Genomic DNA, 20,962 nt, shown 5'->3' on the forward strand with positions numbered 1-20,962 from the left:
TCCTTCTGCGACTACCCAAGACATTTTTCTTGTCCAGTAACTCTGAAACTTTTGTTCCATTTTTCAGGATATTCACATTGTACAGCAAATCTTTGCCACTAGACTTGGCATGTCGTGTCTGGGATGTGTTCTGCCGTGATGGAGAAGAGTTCTTATTCCGTACAGCGCTGGGAATATTAAAACTTTTTGAAGATATTTTGACTAAAATGGACTTCATTCATATAGCCCAGTTTTTAACAAAGCTACCTGAGGACTTGCCTTCAGAAGAATTCTTCACATCTATTGCTGCCATTCAGATGCAAAGTAGAAACAAAAAATGGGCTCAGGTAAAGAGGATGTCAGTATTTGATAACTGATGATTGTACTGTACTCATGAAAATGGGGTTTGGCAACATCTGGAAAAATGTTTTAGCAGAGCTAGTGTTTCATTTTAGAGGTAGGTGGGACTGTGTAGCTCACTCCATGCTTTTAGCATAGGTTGAGGTGAGTGGATTCCCTGAGCTTACTGTCCTCTGGAAAGGGAGAGCTCAACCAACATTCAAAATTGAAATGTTGAGTGCAATTGATGAAGTGTCACACAGCTTTTAAAATTTATCAATTACAAAGGCTGCTGGCAACATTACAAGTTGATATTTGTAAGCAGAAATTCACTCTTTGGGAGATGATGACAATTTATCAGGACACATTATCATACAGGTGTCATCTTAATTTTCTTGAGGATCTCTTCTGCCTGATTTAGGGCTGTACAAAAGTGATTGCATCTCTGACTTCTTTACTGAGATTTGTCATGTGATTTCAGAAACAGTCTCATCACTGTAATTTCAGCTAAATTCCAGTTTAAAGAAAAAGGATATGTCATCTGAATGTGGAAATGGTTAAGTGGCTGTAACAGCCATTCATGCTGGAGAGTGGAACCCCCCTTTTTTATTTTTGTTTTTTCTTTGTTCAAAGCAGTAATACAGCCCACTTCACTAGTCGTTCTGTAACAGTTCTGCCCATCCTACCCAGTTATCTTTTTGCAGTGAAACAGAAAGATGATGTTAAATGTAGTGGTTGGGGCAATTTGGCTGCAACTGGGTGTTTATGGTCCTTTCCTAGGGTAGAAATCTGCCTGTAGGTGCTGGGGATTGCCAGCTTGCTCTTTGAGGTGAGGATTTCTGGCCTTGGTCCTAAGTCATAAGCACAGATCCAGCTTTGTTTCTTTCCTCAAGAACATTTTTCAGGCAGTCTCTGCAAGTATCCTCCCAGTCTCATTCCTCATTCAGTTGACCTCACTCACCTTCTTTAAATGTGTCATGTGTGCGTGAGGATTCCAAATAAATTGTCAGCCCACTGCTGCTTCCCTTGCAGGGAAGGAGAGATAGGGGTCCTGTTCTGCCAAGTACCCCAAATAACAGGCTTCAAAAGTGGACTTTAAACCTTTGTTAAATCCATTTCTATCTACCACGCCACAAGGGCTTATGGCAGAGGTCTCTGTCAGTGGAGAGGTTCTGTAAATTTGATTACATTTAGTAGTTAAAATAGTATTAATACATAATTAAATAACATAATTAAATTGGAAACTCTTCAGACAATGAATTGTTGAGTCATTTTTAAAATCTAATCTTTTTCTTCTCTCTCATTCCTTGAAATGTCTAGATCCTGGCTGCTCTGCAGAAAGATAATCGGGAAATGGAAAAAGGAAGCCCTTCACTCAAACGTTAACGTTGGGTTTGCCTCCTGTGACTCAAAGGAAAAGAGCTAAAGTGGCAAAACTGTTGAGTGCTGTTTGACATGTATGAGCCTGCAAATCAAAGTGTTATTTCAGAGTTTTGTTTAGTAGTAGGATAGCCTTAAAGGGGAGAGAAGAAAAATAAGGAGGAAGAAGAGGAAATAAATAAAAAAAAGGAAGGAAATCAGGGGATAAACCCCTTATAAATTAAACCTAGGCTTAGCCTTAAACTTTTAGTGGTATGAGCATATGCTGTGGAGAGCATTACACATTCTGTACTTCTGATGAGAGCAGTGAAACAAAATAATATCAAGGATTTAGATTTTTCTAAATATCTTTCCTGTGATGTTTTAAAAGACTGGACATTCAGCAATGTTGGTTGCTGTAAAAGCTATTCCCCTGTTTCATTCTTAGGCAGGATATATTTCCAATACCTATAAAAGTCACTGGATCTGGATTTTAAATAACTGGTGCTGGAATTTATAGTTAAATGATGTGAGGACCATTTCTTTAGAAATGCTTCTATTTTATAGGCTGTGGGTCCCATTTACCAAAGAAATCATGTAGATGTAGAATTGCATTCCTTTCTTTAATAAGAAAAAGTTAAGTAGAAAGTAACCTTGGAAGAGAAGTCACACTAGCAGTGCAAAACCAATTATTCTTCAAGATGCCTTGGAAATCTGGATGCATATGGAGGAAATTCCATTAATCAGACTGGATTCTAAACTCACCCAGAGGGTTCTAGTATTAAGCTGGCATCATTTCCCAATTGTACTCTCTTGCCTCTGGTTAAAGACAGGGTCACATACTACTAGAGGCGTGTTTCTGTGTCTCCAGTCACACTGATAAAACTGTGGGCTGAGCAGATAAACTGAGAAATGGTTAAAAGCAATTTTGATAGTTACTTTAAACCCAGCTCTGCTCCCTGGCAAAGCTGAGGAGGGAAGGGTAAGGGGAGCAGTCAGGTTCCACAATGCTGCTGCTGGAAAGAAAAGGTTCTGTGGGATCTCCTGGATCTGCTGCTGCTCCAGGGGAAAAGCATTATGTGGAGCTAATCATACAGTGACAAGTGAAAGAAGTTTATTGGAAAATGTACCAGACAAACACCATCAGGATAAGTACAAGCTGGCATTCCAAGTGTTTTATCTGGCCTCTAATACATGAGAGCAAATTACAGCGGCAGCAAACCGCAGTTACATAAACCCCTTACACATCTCAGATCCCCTCTGCCTCCAGATGAACACTGAAGGGCAAATCACGAGTGCCTCTGCTTTACAAGAATGTTTATCGTGTAGTTTGTAGTATAAAATCTGTTTTATAATCATGATCATTGAAAAGGGAAACGTAACTAAAGCAATATTTGTGTTAACTGTAAACAGGGGTTGCTAAATCCTCCAGCTGTGTGGTCAGCAGTTTCCCAATGCTCTTCAGTCTGGTTTATGCTGATTATTTTGGCATGGTCTGAATGAAACAATGAGAAGAATAGTTGTACACTGCTCAACTCAATATTTAATGTAAAGTACTGTGGGACATAATCAAAATACTGTCTTCTGGTACAGACAGCGTTACTGTGAGGGATAATTTGATTGTAATGTTAAGAAGAGTGAGAACAAGATTTGCTGGTAAGTGAGGGCTCATAATCACTTTGAAAGATGTGTAATGCAAATACAGCCTGCAAGTCTGATACCTCATTGACCTCTTTTCCTGTTCACTTCGTGTACCTGGTGTAATGGATGTGGATATTTTGTTGGTCATCTTAATTGCTCCACAAGACTTCTTCTAGGTCATCACTTACTGAAAATAGACATTAAGACGTTGATAGGAAATGTGTTAATTCTCCCAGAATTTGTACAGCTTAGGTCCTCCAGTGACTGGTACTTGTATGCTATGTTGCTTTGAAGTGCAGTAGAAAGCAGGAAGGTCAGTAAGTGTTTTTTAATATTACTTTTTCTATCGCTACAATAAATATGCCTTTCCATGAAGGATACGAGAGGCCTACCATCCAAAACGTTTGCACTATGCTTTTAAACGGTTTATTAAACATGGAGAGAACTTCTTCCTCAGTATACATTTTTAGGTAGTACTGTAACTGGCTTTGCAATTTAAGTTTTCATTGCAACCACATTTGTATTTCCTTTTGAAACAAGTCTACAAGTGTGGCTCATTTGTCTGGTTAAAAATGCATTTTTTAGCTACTTAGGTATGTTGGCAGCCATCGACAGCCTGTTCTTTTTCTCTTCTCAATAAGATGTTGAATGTAACAGTGACAGTGGGCACAGCTGTGGGGAAAAAGGCCTGCTGCAACACTTGTGCACTGTTTGTTACTTGCAAATGTAATTATTTTGCTTTTGTGATTTGATCTTTCTGTTCTTAGAAGTTGTATATATTTTCTAAATGATTTCTTTGTGTATATAAGGTATGTTCTTTAATGAAGAAACAGCAATGCAATAAGGAGCTTTGCACAGTTTGTTTTCAGACAAAATACATGTGAAAAAAATAATCACCTGCCTAAACATGCAATTGTTTCAACTTCTCAGTAACTTGATTTGAAGGTAATGCTTGAATTTTGATAAAAACCAGAGATGAGTAGTAAGGGCATAGAATTACTTGCCAGTGAGCTTTTTAAGTGTCTTGCAGCATACCAAATCTCTTAATTAGCTATTACAGAAACCTTCCTTCCTTAAGGAATTCAGGGAATTGGATTAAAGAATTTGACAATTTTATTGTTCAGGTGCTTGAGAGTATCTGTAACAAGATGCATGAGATTTTTTTTCATTGAGCAAATGTCCCCATCAAGAAGACTTTCTTTTCTTCATGGGTTTAAGGAAAAATAAAACTGCTGCAATGCACAGAAGTACCACTGTACATGCAGCAGATCAGAGAAACCAGAAAACTTCAACCGGCTTGGAGATTCCGTACAATCTGCACTTTATAATAAAGCAGTTTTGCAACTTTGATCTGCAGTCAATCATTAACATTATTTCACTTAGTAAACAATTTCAATCAGAAAAAATGGTACCTTGTAGCAGGTTATTTTTGAATGTTTTAAAAAGCAGAATGACATATAGAGAACTATTGGTACATCCCCTGTACATCATGTTTAAATTGGGTTTCTGTAGTTACCACGTTTGTTTTGTTTAGACATGTGTATCAAACTGAAACTTTTTTCAACTGTAAATATATGGTTTTGTTAAATAAAGTCATGTAAAGTTATCTTAGTCACCTGTAGTCAGTGTAATTCAGAACCCAAAATCCCAGTACCTCTCTGTTTCTTCACAAGCTTCTCCAGCAGTTTTTGTCTGTCCAAAAAGAGGACTTCAGACCATTTATGTATTGCAGGTGGAGGACTTTTTGCTGATGCTTTCCAAGTTAAAATACCTGTTAAATTATATGAGACAGTTAGAAGATTTAACACTTTATAGTGCCCATGCTTTAATCCCATTTCATACACCTTTCTCTGGACTAGGTCTGAGAGTTGATAAATATATTATGAAAAATAGCTTTAATTATATTTCTGTGATGTGCAAAACTCAGAAATGCCTAAATACATTATCCTGGGTTTTTTTTGAAAAGAAGAAATCTTGGTTTATTGCAGGTTTTATAATCACAAAGCGTTTCTGTGCCTAAGGTGGTATTGTTTTACTTCTTACATAGGCATAACTTCAGAGCCTGAAGTGGAGAGGCTTCCTGTTGCTTAACTGAAAAGAGGCTGAAGCATCAAATAAAAGATGGATTAAAGAGTGGAGAAAAGGCAACAAGGAGGCCTTAGCTGCCATGGTTCTAGTTTCTCCAGTAAGCACATGTCCCACTTCCTTTTGCTGAAGTATCTTCCTGTTTGATTTGCTGAATTGGGATGTAAAATCAGAATTGCTCTCCATAAGCCAATACCAATAGAGGTTTACATTGTATCTTTTACAGGAGTTGCACAAATCTGTTCAAAACAAGATTTACTTTTCCTTACCTGTTTTTCCAATAGGAATTCCAGTCTGTTTGAAGGGAATTATTTTCCTCCATGCCAGCACATGAGATTAGGAACTAAAAAGACATGTCTCTAGTGCATCCTAATGGAATGTCTTCCTGTATTTACAGGAGGAAAATGAAGGAATCTTTGATCTTCATCCTCAGGGTGCTTTGGAAGGCTAGGGTAGCAGAGGGTTATTGCAGCTCAGGGCTGAGAAAAAAAGTCCTGGAGGCAGTGTGTGAAGTTAAACAATGTCTTGGGAGTATTTGTTTCAGTAGAAACACTCAGTTCAGAGAATTACACCATCAACCTTGCCTGCACCCTTCTTGCCTTCTCTAAATGTCAAACATGCAGCACCTGAGATTCATTTCCCCTGCTTCCCCTCCCTTTATCTATTTACCTTTATTGCTTAATAGTATTTACCAAGTTAAAGGAAGGTTTGTGTGTCTTAACCCAAAAGCAACAAGAAGTGTAAGAATTTTCCTGGCAGGAATCTGTAAAAAAGGAGAGCTGGTCACTGATCATCTGTAGTGATTTATGAAAACATCACGGAGCACCAGGAGGGCTTCTCAACTTGTGCAACAGTCTCTCTGTCAGCAGAGGAACTCACTTTGTTAACAGGACTTATGATAAAAGGTACAGATTTTCATGTTGGTTTTTTTTTTTTTTCTTTCAAAGAGAGGTGGTTTGAGTTACACTTCTCTCCTTTTGCTGTCCAGCAACCACCACAGGGACAGATCTACTGGTACTTTGTGAAAAGTTTTTGAATATTAGTTGCGTCATGTCCCTTCATGAGTTGAGTGTTTGAGCTGCCAAAGATATAAAGTATCTCAGTCATCTGCAGAACAAGAGCCTGCACTGCTCCTCTGTGCTTGTGCAATAGTTCTGCAGAGCTGCAGGACCTCGGGAGAACATCAGGCACTACTGCAGGAGGAGTATGAAATTACTGATATAGTCTCTCTTTCACTATGAGAAAAGAACAAGTTTTAAACGTTCAATAGGGTAATAACAACTTTGTTTTGTCACTCAAATTTTCAGGCAATTCAGAAAACCTAATTCAGAGGCGATTTAAAAGAGGAAGGTGTGAGCCATTCCCACCTGTCTTTATGTCAGTTTATCTGCCCTTTATCCCTATATATGTGCAGTCAGAGATTTGTGTGCTTTGTTTAAATGCACACACACCTCATTTTGAAGCCGGAACCAGCAGCTCAAACACAGCTCAGCAATTCCAGCCTGTGCTGGAAAATGAAAGGACTCCAATCCTTCTTTACCCCTGGGATGTGGCTTCTCTCCTGTGAGTTCCGTAGCCGTTGAACCTGTAAATCTGTGCCTTTGATCCCAGCCCCGGGCACACAAACAGGACTAAAGGTCTCCGCTTTCTCCGAGAGAACCGAAGCGGCCCCGCCCCCGCCGCTTCCCCTGTTGCCGGGCAACGCCGCCCCCTCTCCCCGGGCGACCAATCCGCGGCGGGTTCGCTCGGGGTCGCCTCTCCCATTGGACGCAGGGAAGGCGCACCGGCCCCGCTCGGCCAATCGCGGCCCCTCACTCGTTCTGACACGCCCCGCGCCGGGGCCCTCTGTCCCCATTGGCCGAAGTTCAGCGTGGCACCTCCTTCCGGGTGCGCTGCCATTGGCCGTTGTGCCGCGGGGGGCGGGGCTGCGCGCGCGCGCGGGCGGGGTAAGATGGCGGAGCTGGGGAAGAAGTACTGCGTGTACTGCCTGGCCGAGGTGAGCCCGCTGCGCTTCCGCTGCACCGAGTGCGCCGACATCGAGCTCTGCCCCGACTGCTTCTCGGCGGGCGCCGAGATCGGCCCGCACCGCCGATGGCACGGATACCAGCTGGTGGACGGCGGCCGCTTCACCCTCTGGGGCGCCGAGGCCGAGGGCGGCTGGAGCAGCCGCGAGGAGCAGCTGCTGCTGGACGCCATCGAGCAGTTCGGCTTCGGGAACTGGGTAAGGGGCGAAGGGTGCGGGGCGAGGGCCCCCGCGGGCGGGCGGGCGGGCGGCACTGACAGGACCCCGGGGAGCTCCTCTGTCGGTGGCTCCGGGCGGTCCCCGAGGCGCACCTGGCTCGGACCTGCCGCTGCCCCAAGGTCCGTTTGCCTCCCCCGGCCCGCCCGTGTCACAGACCTTGGAGCCTCTGGTCGCTGCTCGGCTTGTGCCGTCAGGGTGTCCGGCTGCGGACGGGCTGCGCACCTGCTCTGTCACCTGCGCTCAGCCCGGGCTGCAAACACCAGCAGTGAGGAAGCAGCATCATTTCAGAGTAACAGAATGGGTGAGCCTGGAAGGGACCACAGAGGGCCATCTGGTCCAACCTCGTCCCAGAGGACATAGCACAGGATTCCATCCAGACAGTTCTTGAATATCTCCAGCGAGGGAGACTTCACACCCTCTCTGGGCAATCTGTTCCAGTCACTGCACAGTAAGGAAGTTCTTCCTCGTGCTCAGGTGGAACTTCCTGGGCATCAGTTTCTGTCCGTTGCCTCCTGAGCAGAGCCTGGACCATCCTCTTCACACCGTCCCTTCAGATATTTGTAGACATTGATGAGATCCCCTCTCAGTCGTGTCTTCTCGAGGCTTAACAGGCCCAGCTCCCTCAGACTTTCCTCCAAAGAGAGATGCTCCAGTGCCCCAGTCACCCTCATTGTCCTCCACTGACTGTTTGATTCATTTGATTCATTAATTGTTACTTGATTATGTTTTGCTTCATGAAATATAAAGACTTTTTTAAAACCTTAAAGTGTATGATCATTGCAGCTAGTTATTTCCTAAATAACTAGAAAAGAGTAAATACTGTCGTTCTCACTTGTAAACATTGTCTGTCTTTATTTCCACATTGCTCTAAAAGCACCTCAGCACTGTGATATAAATGAACAAACCCCAAGCTGCGTAGTGCTGTTGGTGCTCCTTGGGACTTGGGAAGCTTCCTGCTGACGGTAAGCTGCTTTCTGAGAGTGTGGTGGATGCTCAGGAGTCACTGTGTGGATCCAGTGTCTTGTGTTCCTGGTGCTGTTTTTATGGCTTATCTGCCCCCAGGCACTTGCAAATGCTCACCTGGACCTGAAAACGCGGATCCGATGGAAACATGGCCGGTGTCAGAGTGTCACTAGAGAAGTTTAGGCACTGGCACTTGTCTTTGGAGGAGCAGGGAGAAAGTTGTGTTCCTACCTGAGTGCTCATTATGCTGGAGATGTGATGAGAATCGTTTTATCACTCCTCCTTTCTTTCCATTTAGGAGGACATGGCTGCTCACGTGGGAGCATCCCGGACACCTCAGGAGGTGATGGAACACTACGTGAGCATGTATATCCACGGCAACCTGGGGAAAGCCTGCATCCCTGACACCATTCCAAACAGAGTGACGGACCACACGTGTCCCAGTGGCGGCCCGCTGTCCCCCAGCCTGACCACGCCGCTGCCGCCGCTGGACATCTCGGTGGCGGAGCAGCAGCAGTTGGGGTACATGCCGCTCCGGGACGACTACGAGATCGAGTACGACCAGGACGCCGAGACTCTGATCAGCGGCCTCTCGGTGAACTACGACGACGACGATGTGGAGATAGAGCTAAAAAGGGCTCACGTGGACATGTACGTCAGGAAACTCAAGGAAAGGCAGCGGCGGAAGAACATCGCGCGGGACTATAACTTGGTGCCGGCCTTCCTGGGGAAGGACAAAAAGGACAAGGAGAAAACTCCCAAACGGAAGATCACAAAGGAAGAGAAGGAGTTGAGGCTGAAACTGAGGCCGTTGTACCAGTTCATGTCTTGTAAGGAGTTTGAAGACTTCTTTGAGAACATGCACAAGGAGAGGATACTCCGAGCCAAGATTCGGGAGCTGCAGCGGTATCGGCGGAATGGGATCACCAAAATGGAAGAGTCGGCAGAGTACGAGGCAGCCAGGCACAAACGGGAAAAGAGGAAGGAGAACAAAAACATAGCTAGTTCCAAGAGAGGGAAGGAGGAGGGTAAAGAAGGTGAATTTGCTGCCATTGAAAACCTGCCTGGCTTTGAACTCTTATCGGACAGGGAAAAGGTGCTCTGCAGCTCTCTGAACTTGAGTCCTGCACGTTATCTGACTGTAAAAACTATTATCATTAAAGACCATCTCCAAAAAAGACAAGGAATTCCTTCAAAGAGTCGCCTTCCCAGTTACTTAGATAAGGTACTGAAGAAAAGGATTTTAAACTTTCTCACAGAAAGTGGTTGGATATCCAGGGATGCTTCATGAAGCTCAGCTATCTGAGAAAACACAGCAGAGACCCATTACAGCCTCAAGGACTCCGTTATTTTTTTCTTCCCTCCTCAAAGATACAGGAAACATGTCACTTAAAACCAGAAAAAGCAAATACATAAACCCCCCACTCATCATGATCCATGGTGGTTCAAATAGACTTTTCTTTGGATCATGGAAAACACTCAATTGTGAAACTTCTACATTGGATTTCACTGCTTTTGGTACATTCTTAGAACAGATTTTTTCATGTGAACTTACTCAAGTCCAGTAGTCCCAGAGTAGTTGCTTTAGTCCATACTGTTGGATAAATGAGTATCAGTGTAATCCTTGCTTTTCTTTGAAGGTAGGAGATAGTTTCATTTGCTGGGAACTTTCTTCATCCTTTGTTTTGTTTTTTTCGGCATAGTGCTGGCAGCAAAGTGAAGCTTGCAAAAGTCCTGGGCTTGGGAGCAGGGTGAGAAGGGACTTTTGTGACCATTGCTAAGCTTTTGGAACATTCTCCTTGGCAACTACAGCCAAGGCACAGGGGCAGCAGGGTGAGAGTTCCTGTCGAGAGTACAGCAGGGAGTGGAAGGAAATGTGGCAGGTGAGAGGCTTCAGAGACTTGTGGAGGAGGTTCTTGAGGAGCTCCCTTCACACCCAGCTAATCTGGGCATCGTTTTGGCTTGAGTTTTTCCTGAAATAGACCCCTCTGAAGCTTTGATGTGACCTGATTGATACTGTAGTTTCAGGAATACCCAGGAGCTGTGGGGCTGTGTTCCAGAGGAGGAGTCAGTGCTATGGTGGGGGTCCCTGATTTGGGCCAGAAATGGGGCTGAGGACAATAAGCAGCCAGTTGTCCTGCAGCAGTTGGGAGCCTCAGGCAGCAAAAGCACTGTTTTCTCTTGTTGGGGGAGCCTGCTCCTCCTTTGGGATCTGTAACTGCTGAGCTGATAAGGGCTGAGGAGGTGTAGTTGCCTCCTGACTTTAGCTGGGAAGGTCAGAGAAAGGGAGAGAGATTCTCAAATGGGGCATGATCACTGAGGTTGGTCTTTAAAAACAAAAGAAAGAAGTGATGCAGATCATGTCAAAATGCACAGCTGTGTTCTTAAAGTATGGAGTGGTCAATCCAGCTATTACAGGGTTCTAGTTGAATGTACCTTGAAAAGTACTGGCCTACACACGTTGAAACTGAAATTACTGACAGGCAGGACAGTGCACCTTGAGAGGGAACTCATCCCAGCTCTGACAGCTACAGCCTGGAGCCGTGCTGGAGCTGGGCACCAGCTGGGGTGTAACACAGCAGGTGACAGAAATGCCAGATCCACAGTACTGTTCTAGTAAGATCTACTGATTAAGGGAAAGATGTTGAAGGAGGACTATGAAAGGATTTTTGTGCTCATTTCATCCTTAAATTCCTGTGCTGGTATTTAACCAAATGAATAAAAACTGGTGGTTGCCACATGTGGAAGATGGCACAGTGTTACTTGTGCCTGAGCCTCTCTGCTGGTCGTGTCTGGAGCTGGAAGCTGTGACTGGAGACCAGCTGGGCTGATCTTCTGGAGTGTAGGTGTGCCAAAACTTGGAATCTGACTGGCTTCAAAATGAGTGCAAGCACTGGAAAGGTCATCTTGCTTTGATGCTTTGGGCTGTAGTCAGTGAGGATATCACAAAATCTTGAAACAGTATTAATTCTGCAGTTTGGCAGAGGTATTCTGATCAGAACTGGATTTCAGTTAATACATCCAGCATTACCAAAATAGTGTTACCAGTGAGTTTAGAATAAAAGGGGTACAATTACAAAGCCAGCATTTCTAAGGAAGAAAAAAACCAAAACTCTAGTGCCTTTTCTTTTGAGCTTATAATATTATGTCCCTTCAAAAAAAGTTAAGGGCTATGTCCTCTTGGACGTAATACTTCGTTTGGCTTCTCCGTAAGTGGTTTGTTGTGGCCTCCTTGAGACCAAACTGTCTCTCCTTGGCAGCAGTGGAGCTAACTACAGCGTGCTGAGCAGCTTTAGGAACCACTTCCACCCTAAATGCACATACAAGCAGCACACAAGTTCATGAGGTGTAAACCCCTGGTTATTTTCTCTGTCCTACTCCTGTGGGAAGGAAGCTCAGTCTTTCTTTCCATTATTCTAGTTATGCAATTTGGTTCTTCCTCAACTTGTTACCCAACTGCCATAACATGGTGTTTTGAAGCCTCAACTCTGCATGTAGCTGGGAATTTAGAAGAATTGTTTTGTTGTTGGTTCTTCTGGGATTTTTTTTTCTTCAGATCTGTGATTTTCATATTTCTGCACTGTTTTGGCACATCTAAGTCTAACTGAAGCAATAGCGTCAAGCCCACCTGAACAATAACTTAGGAAAAAAATCTAGGCACCAATGAGTCATTTAAATGTTGAAGTGAATTCTGCATTTACACTTGGTAGCTTAATTCCTCAACCCCTCCAAAATGTTTCTTTGGTGCTAGACGTAACTTATTGAACATCAAAATGAATGTAAAATAAAGTATTTTTAATGTATGAAATATGGATATCAATATTTATTTTGTACTTGCAAGCAAATTTAAGGTGGTAAATGTTTGCTTTAGCAAATACTAGTCCCTTGGAAAGGGCTTCCATAGAAGCAGTGTCTCATTGTCAGCTATGCTTTTAGTTTTAAAGGTGACTTGCACTAGAGGATGCTGCTGTTCCATATTTCACATGGAACTGATTTAGTCTAAGCATTCCTTTGTTATGAGCTGCTGGTTTTCTGTTTGATTGTTTTTAAGTTGAGATGCAGTTAATGTTAATCCAGCAATTTACTAGAGCTATGCTGCTTCTCTTCTATGGTGAAGGGGCTGAGGAAAAATATGTCAGAGCTCTTCTATCTTGTGTTGATCTGGAAGTGCTTCCTGTACTGTACAAATAACCCAGCCTTCATGTTGCTAATGACAAGGTGTTTTATATGCTTAATGCTCTTGACTTTTCTAATTAAAGTTATTACTAACGAATAGTATCTGTCTTAACAGCATTGATGTAAACCTGTGAAAAAGCAACACTCTCTAAGCTGTTCAAAATACCGACCTTCTGCTCCAGTCAGAGGCCACAGTAAGTCTGTGCAGTCCCAGGGATGTGTTGGAGGAGCCCTGACTCCATCCTGGGTGCACTGCCCAGCACAGTGCTTGCCTTGCTGCACCGTTCTGGCTGCAGCCACTCCTGCCCCATGTTCCATGGCAGGCCCAGCAAGCTTAACAAGCGTCAGTGGGTTTGCACGAGTCTGACCACAAACTGCTTTGTAAATCACACAAACTAAGCACTCTGCCATTATTCTCTTGTGCAGCCACTGCATCCCATTTCTCTGTAACTGAAACAGACTTCTTCAGGAGCCTTTCTGTTTACTCTCTTCTCACAGAATGTTTTTGCATGTGCCCCAGTGGCTCATGTGATGACACATTAAATACTGTGAAGGAAGGCACCCAGTGAGCATGTTCAGCTCATCAGCTTCTTTCTTCCTTAAAGGGAATGTTGCACTCACTGGAACTGTGTGCTGGTGTAGCTGTGCCAGACACAAATGCCTGTGCTGAAATCATGTCAAGCCCAACTGATGTTGTGCGTGCACACAGCATTTTACTACATTTTTGCATTGTGTATTGCTAAATTAAACTCGTATTAAAATTTCTTCCCATGACTGATTTAACAGTTACACAGCTTTTGCAGTGAGGAAAATAGCTTAAGTCTTTGCAATGACAAATGGAGATGCAGTGTAGCTAAACAGTGATGGGTGGAAAAGTGGTATTTATGAAATAGCTAGTACTGGTTGTAGCTTTGTTGGTTGCTGAAATTTCTGAACACTTCCTCTGTTCTTTGACTTCTTCAGTACTCCTTCCTGTGGTATGGCAGAGTGCACAGGTGGTTGGAGCTCTCTGTACAGACTGACACGCTCTGTGCTGAAGCCTCTCTGAGGGCAGGCCAGGGAAGCTATCACTTAAATGAGGTACTCAGTTATCAGCTTCATGAATCTTGGGCTGAACATTTAACAGGAATTTGTGCTTAAGAACACCCTGAATGAAGTAATGTAGTCCAAAAATGAGTTTGTTGACGCACTGGGAAGCTCATTAAAAAAAAAATCTTCACTAGGAAAGAAGCTGTCCCTTTTTTTTAATGCCCTATTGAAAAAGTTCTATACTAAGGAAGTTATTATTCCATTTAGTTTAGATCCAGAGGGGTTGGGAGGGGACAAAACAACACATGACAGTTCTTAAAAGGTATATAAAATTGATCCTGGTCCCTTTATGGCATCAGTTTAGAATGGGTCCTGATCAAAGTACACAATCCTACTTCACAAAGCTACAGTGCACTCTTAAAACCCAGAAGGAGGGAAGTTACTTCCAAATTCAACTTAAGTATCTGGAATCCCCTTTTTTCCCTGAATTTTTACATTCAATTTTTGCATTTTTATCCCTGTACTTGATTAGTTCTAAGAAATTAACATTGTAGTTGTCTGCACACATCCCAAAAAATTACTCTCCCTCCTCTGCCCAGTCAAAGCATGGATTTTCTTTCTTAGAGCTGAGAAAGAAAGAATGAATCCTTAAACACGACAACCTTTCAAACAGTTGTATGTACTTGGGTTGTTCCTAGTTAATTGTCTGATTCCCATGAAGCAAACCAATACTGCAGAAAAAGTCTTAAGGAACAAGTAATCACTTCTCACTGTGAGCAGGTCTAGAGTTCAAAAAGCTGTTGGCAGCTCTGCATCTGAACCAAAGAAAAGTAATCAATACTTGACCTTAAGGTAAGAAGCTCCTTAATCCAAGATAACCAGAAACATGGTAAAAAATTCAGAAGTACTTACTGTTTACCAGGTCCTAATAACTTCCCTAAGTTTGAAGTGTCTGTCTTGTGTGTGAAACATATGGGCTCTGCTTTGTCAGTTGTGTAATTTGCCGAGTTCTACCCACTCCTATCCAGGTGACCAGACAGATGTAGAACAAAACATTCAGTTAATCACGTATTGTATTTTAGCCTGATTCTGCAGGACTGGGAGCAGCAGGTGGAGTTAGACGTGGCAAGAACTGCACATGGGAAAAGTTCTGGTGCAACCTAAGATCCAAGCTGAGTAAATGCAGGAAATAACGAAAATGAAACTGAGTTCACATTTTTGTTTGAGCCACTCACATGCAATTTATGTGTGAAAGAAATCATATACTCATCTCAGCTCCTTTGAGTGTTCTGGCTCTCAGCAGGGTTGTAACTACAGTTTGCATAACAAACTGATTGCAAAGCTAGAAGTTACAAGACTATCAAAATTGTTTAAACCAATTTATACAATATTAAATTAAAAATCCAGAGATAGGATAAATTCTATTGGTTCTTCAATGCCATACAAGTATTAGATGGTTTTCTTGAGTCAATGTTAGTAGAGGACAAAAGGGTTGAACAATTACAAAAGGTAACTAATCTCCATTGTCATTTATTTACAGGTCAGAATTCACAAAGGTTTCAATTTCAGTTGTTGAGAGAGATTATTTCTGAATAGGGAAAACATGGCATTTATCACATCAGTGTGTAGCTGATGGGTGCTTGCAGAAAGCAGGTTATTGGTACTACTTCACCCACTTCTGCAATGAGAGATTGTACAAAACCAAAGGAAATGTCTGAACCACTATCTGGATTTTCAATCTACACACAGTGATAAACGTGAGACTGCAAAATTCTCATGAGTGTTTCATTCTTTTCAATTTAATGCACCTTCAGGAGCAATGGTTGTAAAAAGCTAATCTAAAGCATTAGAGGGCTTAATGGCTCTTTTACACCAAAGAAGAGCTTATGGAACAGTGATGTTGAAGGCCACTAAGCAGGAGAATTCCATCAGTTGTTTCATTTTCACTGGGAGACCTCAACCAACTCATTTAAACCTCTCTGGGAGCAGAGGAACAAGGAAAGCATGATGTGAGACAAAAACCATCCAGCTGTTTAATAGTTGTATGGCATTTTAAATTCTCAGATTGAGCAGCTAAGGGTCTTTCACAACACCCACCAAGGCAGGCCGCAGAGTACGCCCGTGCAGCTTATAGCCAATCTTGGATACTAATGCAATAGTGCCAGGCTCCTTCCCTTCCATGGGAGTATGGAACAACGCTTCGTGTTCATAGGGATCGAACTTGGCTCCGACAGGATCCAGTCTGAGCAGGCCATGTTTTTTAAACACTTTCTGAATCTGTACTTCTGTCATAACAAGACCTTCATATAAGCTCTTCAAGTGAGGATTATCATCCTTAATTTCTTCCTTTGGAACACTTTCTGTTGCTTTCTCCAATATGTCTGCAACTTCTAGTAAGTCCTTACAGAAGCTCTGGATCCCTAAAAATATGTAAAAGGGAATGGGATTAGTCTACTGACAGAAAGAAGAGTTAAAAACCCCCACAACCCCAAAACCTACAGCAATAATCTGTACTCCTTTAGATTTTTAAGATGATATGTGATACTGTAACTATTTGGGGTAAAACATCCTTTCCAATTTTGGATGTCTATATACAACTGTTACAGATACCTTGATATCCACATCATCTCCTCTACTTCTATGGGAAAAAAAAGTTACTCCAAAAGAGCTAAAGCTATGCTAATGACCTAACATGAACAGTTAAAACTCCAACCAAAGTTACCAAAGGATGGCTTCATGTAATTTCCTCACATCTCTCTCATCTTGGGATTCACCTGAAGTTTAAAGCATTATGTTGCCCTATTCCTACCCTATAACCTGATGTGACAAAAATATTTGCAGAAGACAAAGCATGTGGTCAGACTGATGAGGAGTCCAAGAGATGAACAGGGATTCCTCCCTGAATGAAAAGAACTCCCACCTCTCCCTCCCACTATAAACCAATTTTACAGAGTCAGCAGCTGTGCTTTGCAAAGACTGAACAATTCCAAAGCTAATGACAGTCCCTGTTCTGAAAATGTTCTCTGGCTCACACTAAGAGAATCTGGGCTGATTTCACTTAAGGCAAAGTGTATCTAGTAATCAAGAACAATCAACATAATTCAATAACACATTTCTACATAGAGTTAAACAAAGAACAAACAGAACTGGATTGTGGTTTGGTTTTTAGTTACCCTTTTTTAACCCACACAGTCTTTAATTCTAGTTTACATTTTGAATGGGTTTTTTCCTTACCAAGAAGTGATATGAGCATTACCAGAGGACAAGTCTTTGATTTAAACAAAAAAACCCCAGAACTGTGGAAGCACCTTGCAAGTTCTATAGGGATCTGCTAGTTCTCAGGAAAGGGTCACTTTAATAACTGCACAACTCCGTGGAGACTCGAGCTCTCAAAAGAACAGTAACTAAGTGTCCAAGTAGTTCCAAAAATATGGAGAAAACAACCACAGTTTTAAACTAAAAACTAAAGCTGTGGTTAGGGCTGAAGTACCCCAAACACAGATAAACCAGCTGCCTAGTGGTCTGGATCAAACCAAATAACCAAACTCTTCAGAGGGTGGTTTGGCTGGGGTTTTTTATTGCCTAAGTTGTATTTGCAAATATCTGTCACTGCAACTCTGAATTTATGCAAGTCTCAGAAATGAGTTTCTTTTACTTCAACAGAAGAAGCACTCATGTACAAACAGTAAAATTTACAGATGATATGTAATTGGGTTTTCAAGATAAATTTTATTTCAATATTTATTTATATTGTAGCATCTTGGACCTCAGACCTGACTCAAAGTCCTTCTGCACTAAGTAGCACATTAGTGAAACCATACTTATTGCAAATCAACTTCAGGACAAAGCATTCAAACGTCCATGAAAAGGGTACAAAAATAATACATACTCTTTCTTACAGTACACACTAACTGAAGACCCTGTTATTCAGAAATTAGAACTTTTGTATTCAGAATTAAACTATACAGCTGTGGTACAGTGTGTGGCAAAAAAGACCAACTCATTTTCAAGTCAGAGTGGCAGTCAAACACCAGGATGAAACAGCATTATTCTGCTGCAGCATTTGCATACAATTTCTGTTTTACAGATTTGTGTTTGAAATGTCAAAAAGCTAAATCAGATATTAGTAGCCTGGCTCTTAAAGGAAGACGTGCTTCTAGCACTCCTCATAGTCTGACTGTGCATCCCTACTACAGAAAAGAATCTATCCATCTAAATGTATTACTTCTATTTGAAAGCTATGGCCTTCAACACAACAGTTATTCAAATAGAAAAGGCTAAAAAAAAAAATAACCCCCCAAAAACCCCAAATCCAAAATAAACATCAAGAATGAAAAAAAAAAACCAAACCAGAAGGCAGTATTCCATGCTCCTGTTCAGATCTGAAACCAAAGTGAGTGAAAACAGCAAACTTCAAGCTGCAAACCTTACTAAAAAAAAATCTACTAGTGCAGTACACACTGTAGGAAAGCAGATACTAAATTTAAAGCAAATGTCCCCAAAAGCTGTTGACTCCAGCAGTTTAAGTCTTGCCTCTGGCCGGGGAGATGGTCACAATTCTGATGCAAAGTGAGGACCTGTTCAAACCTCTCTGCCTCAAATGCAACTTTTAACCAAGTACTCAGAATCACTGGGAAGTACAACCTGTCAATACTGCAGACCACTCAGATTAAGTTTTCCAGGCTTTGCATTTCCCAGGTCTTATTGAGAAAACACAAAAGCCTCCACTGACCGTATAACTTCGCCTCTTCTACTAATTTCTGGCTTCTTTGCCTCACGTTTTCCGCATCTGCCAAGGCACGCTTGTACTTGTCCTACAGAAATAAAAAACAGTGACAGAAGAGATTTTATTCCTGCTAATTGGGTAGGTGACAATAATTGAACCCAGCATATTCAGAATAAAGCAGCATTTTAAACAGTTTCATAGCCTAAACCCACCATCTAGAGTAATCTGAAGACAACACATGCCAATTATCACAGCATCCTTCCTACCAGGACAGATGTTTGCTTCACTTTAGAGCAGAAAGAAACGACGGAAAGGAAATAAGATGGTTTTCCAGACTTTCAGTATTTGACAACAGAGTAGCTGGAAGACATTTTTCACTCTACGCATCTATCAAGTTTTATAAAGATTTATAAAGATTTCTGCTGTGTGCTCACAGAAAGCCTTCCTGAGTCATGAGGTACTTTGACACTATAGCAAATGAGAGTCAACCTAACCATGACTCTCAAACCATCTCTTCCCTCTCCGACACACCACAGAGTGCCCTCCAGTTTTTCCAACCTTTACAAACTAATGAAGTCTAACTCCTCTGTTGCTCAGGACAAGTTTTGATCTGTTCCCAGCAATATGGCCAGCAGATGCACTAAGACTGAAATTCAATAAAATTAATAAAATAAAAATTCAGGTTGAGTGCTTCACCACCAAATCCAGAACTCCATGGTGGGCTGGAGTTGTGCAAGGGAAAGAATGCAAGACACATGAGGCCAGACAAGGGATGTGACTCTTCAGCCTCATGTCTGTCTCCAACAGACGGGTTTAAAACTTCCTAAGTATGGCATAAGTACACTACTGTCTAAAAATATTGTATAAGCATCATTAATTCTGACCTTTGAAAAGCCAGCAGCTGTTTCCAGAAAACCATCTCTTAGCACACACAAATGCACATACCAGAGACACACTCAAACCCTTTCATGACCTCTAAAAACTACTTCTCCACTGAGCAAAACCTATGTGAAACTCAGTAATAAATTTCAAGGCTGGAGAGGGTCCAATTCCATTTAGAAACTGGAAAGAAACCATCCAAAACTTTAATTTTGGACCTGGGATGCACCTCAAGTCTTGCAGTATGTCTACTCTTAGGTATAAAGAAATGGTCAAATTGTAGGTTTTATTCAACAACTAAACAGGAGTCACACAACTGTATCCAGACTGTGCACTGAGAACCCACAGTGAAGGCATCTGGGCACACAATTTGTAAGGTGTGCAACCGATAACCCAGAGACACTTACAGTGACTTCCTTTAGTTGTTCTTCCAGTTTAGCCTTTTCTTCAGCTAACAGTTTTTCAGCAGAGCTGGTTTCAGCCTTCTGCTCATTTTGGCTCTGACTCTGGTCCTCCTCCAAGTTCTGGCCAGTATTTTTCTGTTGTGTTGCTGCACAAAGGAGTCGTGGAGAAGTTCTAAAGCAAAAACATGGACAACGTTAATCAGCTCCTTATTTTGTAATATATTAGCATTTTCTAAACACACTGCCCGTTTCATCTGACACATCAGTGTCTACAAAATTCCCACATCAGAAAACAAATTAACACGACAACCCTAGGCCTGTGAAAACTGTGCAGAATCCTCCATAAAAAGCAACAAACCTCTGGCCATTTAAACTATAGGAAAAAATAACTGCTGCAAGGTTGTAAATGTCCATTACATTCAGTTTATAGAGTCACAACACTTTTAAGGGGAATATGATCTCGTTTTCAGCGCAGTGCTCTATCAGGAAGAAGTTCCGTGATGCAATCGCCTGCAACAGCTCCCCAGAAAACAAACGGAGAGAAGAGCAGGGCTGGGCCGCGGATCGCTGGGGAGCAGCGGAGCGGTCCCTGCCCTGCCGCAAACATCCCGGGCCTGCCCGCATAAATAATGACTGTTTATCCCCTCGTGACGTTTCTCAGGCTTTGCGAGCTCAGCCGCCCGAGCAAAGCGGCCCCGGATCAGCCCGCACTGACACACGGGCTCGGATACCGGCCCCGCGACCCCGGGCCTGCAGCCCCTCATACTCCCCGCAGGGCAGGGCCGGGCCGCCCTCCCGGTGGAGAGCTTAAGAAGGCAGCGAAAGCGGCGGGGAATGTGGGGCGGCCCCAGCGGCCGCGCGGCAAGGCCGGGCCTCGCTTTCCTCGCGGCCCGGCGCTGAGCGCGGCCCAGTCCCCGTCCCAGGTGCCCGGTGCCGGGCGGGCGCTGCGGCGCGATCGCCCCTCACCTGATGGCGGCGCTGAGCAGCGGGTGCAGCGGGAGCCGCGGGCGCAGCGCGCCCCGCACGCACTGGGCCACGGCCGCCATGGCGCCCTCCTGCCCGCCGGGCCTGCGCCCGCCCCCCCGCGCCGCCGCCAATCAGCGGGCGGGCGGGCCGGGAGTGACGCGCCCAGGAGCCAAT

At 43.1% G+C, this 20,962-nt stretch overlaps 3 protein-coding genes across 9 annotated transcripts in view; 2 read left to right on the forward strand and 1 right to left on the reverse strand.

Annotated features, from left to right (window-relative positions):
- The window catches only part of TBC1D14 (TBC1 domain family member 14), a 70,092-nt gene extending 65,163 nt beyond the window's left edge, over positions 1 to 4,929 (forward strand). For all 5 annotated transcript variants that reach the window (XM_017828020.1, XM_017828021.1, XM_017828026.1 and 2 more), the window contains 2 exons: positions 68 to 326; positions 1,639 to 4,929. In XM_017828020.1, the coding sequence (XP_017683509.1) occupies positions 68 to 326; positions 1,639 to 1,704 (325 nt within the window). In that variant the 3' untranslated portion in view covers positions 1,705 to 4,929. The remainder of the gene's footprint in view (positions 1 to 67; positions 327 to 1,638) is intronic.
- Positions 4,930 to 7,338: 2,409 nt separating this feature from the next.
- Positions 7,339 to 11,981, forward strand: TADA2B (transcriptional adaptor 2B). Of its 3 annotated transcripts, XM_017828043.1 has the most exons (3): positions 7,426 to 7,624; positions 7,765 to 7,946; positions 8,907 to 11,981. In XM_017828043.1, the coding sequence occupies exons 1-3, from the start codon at positions 7,495 to 7,497 to the stop codon at positions 9,897 to 9,899; spliced, it is 1,305 nt and encodes a 434-aa protein (XP_017683532.1). In that variant the 5' UTR covers positions 7,426 to 7,494; the 3' UTR covers positions 9,900 to 11,981. The 3 variants fall into 3 exon arrangements, with proteins under 3 accessions (XP_017683533.1, XP_017683534.1, XP_017683532.1); XM_017828044.1 differs by lacking the exon at positions 7,765 to 7,946 and having other exon boundaries at positions 7,339 to 7,624; XM_017828045.1 differs by lacking the exons at positions 7,426 to 7,624; positions 7,765 to 7,946 and adding an exon at positions 7,341 to 7,399.
- Positions 11,982 to 15,033: 3,052 nt separating this feature from the next.
- On the reverse strand, positions 15,034 to 20,890 carry GRPEL1 (GrpE like 1, mitochondrial). Its single transcript, XM_017828046.1, has 4 exons — positions 20,789 to 20,890; positions 19,826 to 19,994; positions 18,546 to 18,627; positions 15,034 to 16,233 (listed from the first exon to the last, which is right to left on the reverse strand). Exons 1-4 carry the CDS (start codon positions 20,866 to 20,868, stop codon positions 15,887 to 15,889), a joined length of 678 nt encoding a protein of 225 aa, XP_017683535.1. The 5' UTR covers positions 20,869 to 20,890; the 3' UTR covers positions 15,034 to 15,886.
- Positions 20,891 to 20,962: the final 72 nt, after the last annotated feature.

This window comes from Lepidothrix coronata, unplaced genomic scaffold (genome assembly GCF_001604755.1).
Source record: "Lepidothrix coronata isolate B3197 unplaced genomic scaffold, Lepidothrix_coronata-1.0 Scaffold145, whole genome shotgun sequence".
NCBI classification, from domain to species: Eukaryota; Metazoa; Chordata; class Aves; order Passeriformes; family Pipridae; genus Lepidothrix; species Lepidothrix coronata.

Coding starts and splice junctions, on each gene's coding strand:
- TADA2B (XM_017828043.1), top strand. CDS start 7,495: ATGGCACGGATACCAGCTGGTGGACGGCGGCCGCTTCACCCTCTGGGG. Junction 7,625..7,764: donor AGTTCGGCTTCGGGAACTGG/GTAAGGGGCGAA, acceptor CGCTGCCCCAAG/GTCCGTTTGCCTCCCCCGGC. Junction 7,947..8,906: donor ATTTCAGAGTAACAGAATGG/GTGAGCCTGGAA, acceptor CTTTCCATTTAG/GAGGACATGGCTGCTCACGT.
- GRPEL1 (XM_017828046.1), bottom strand. CDS start 20,868: ATGGCGGCCGTGGCCCAGTGCGTGCGGGGCGCGCTGCGCCCGCGGCTC. Junction 18,628..19,825: donor AACAACTAAAGGAAGTCACT/GTAAGTGTCTCT, acceptor TTATTTCTGTAG/GACAAGTACAAGCGTGCCTT. Junction 16,234..18,545: donor AGAAGAGGCGAAGTTATACG/GTCAGTGGAGGC, acceptor ACATATTTTTAG/GGATCCAGAGCTTCTGTAAG.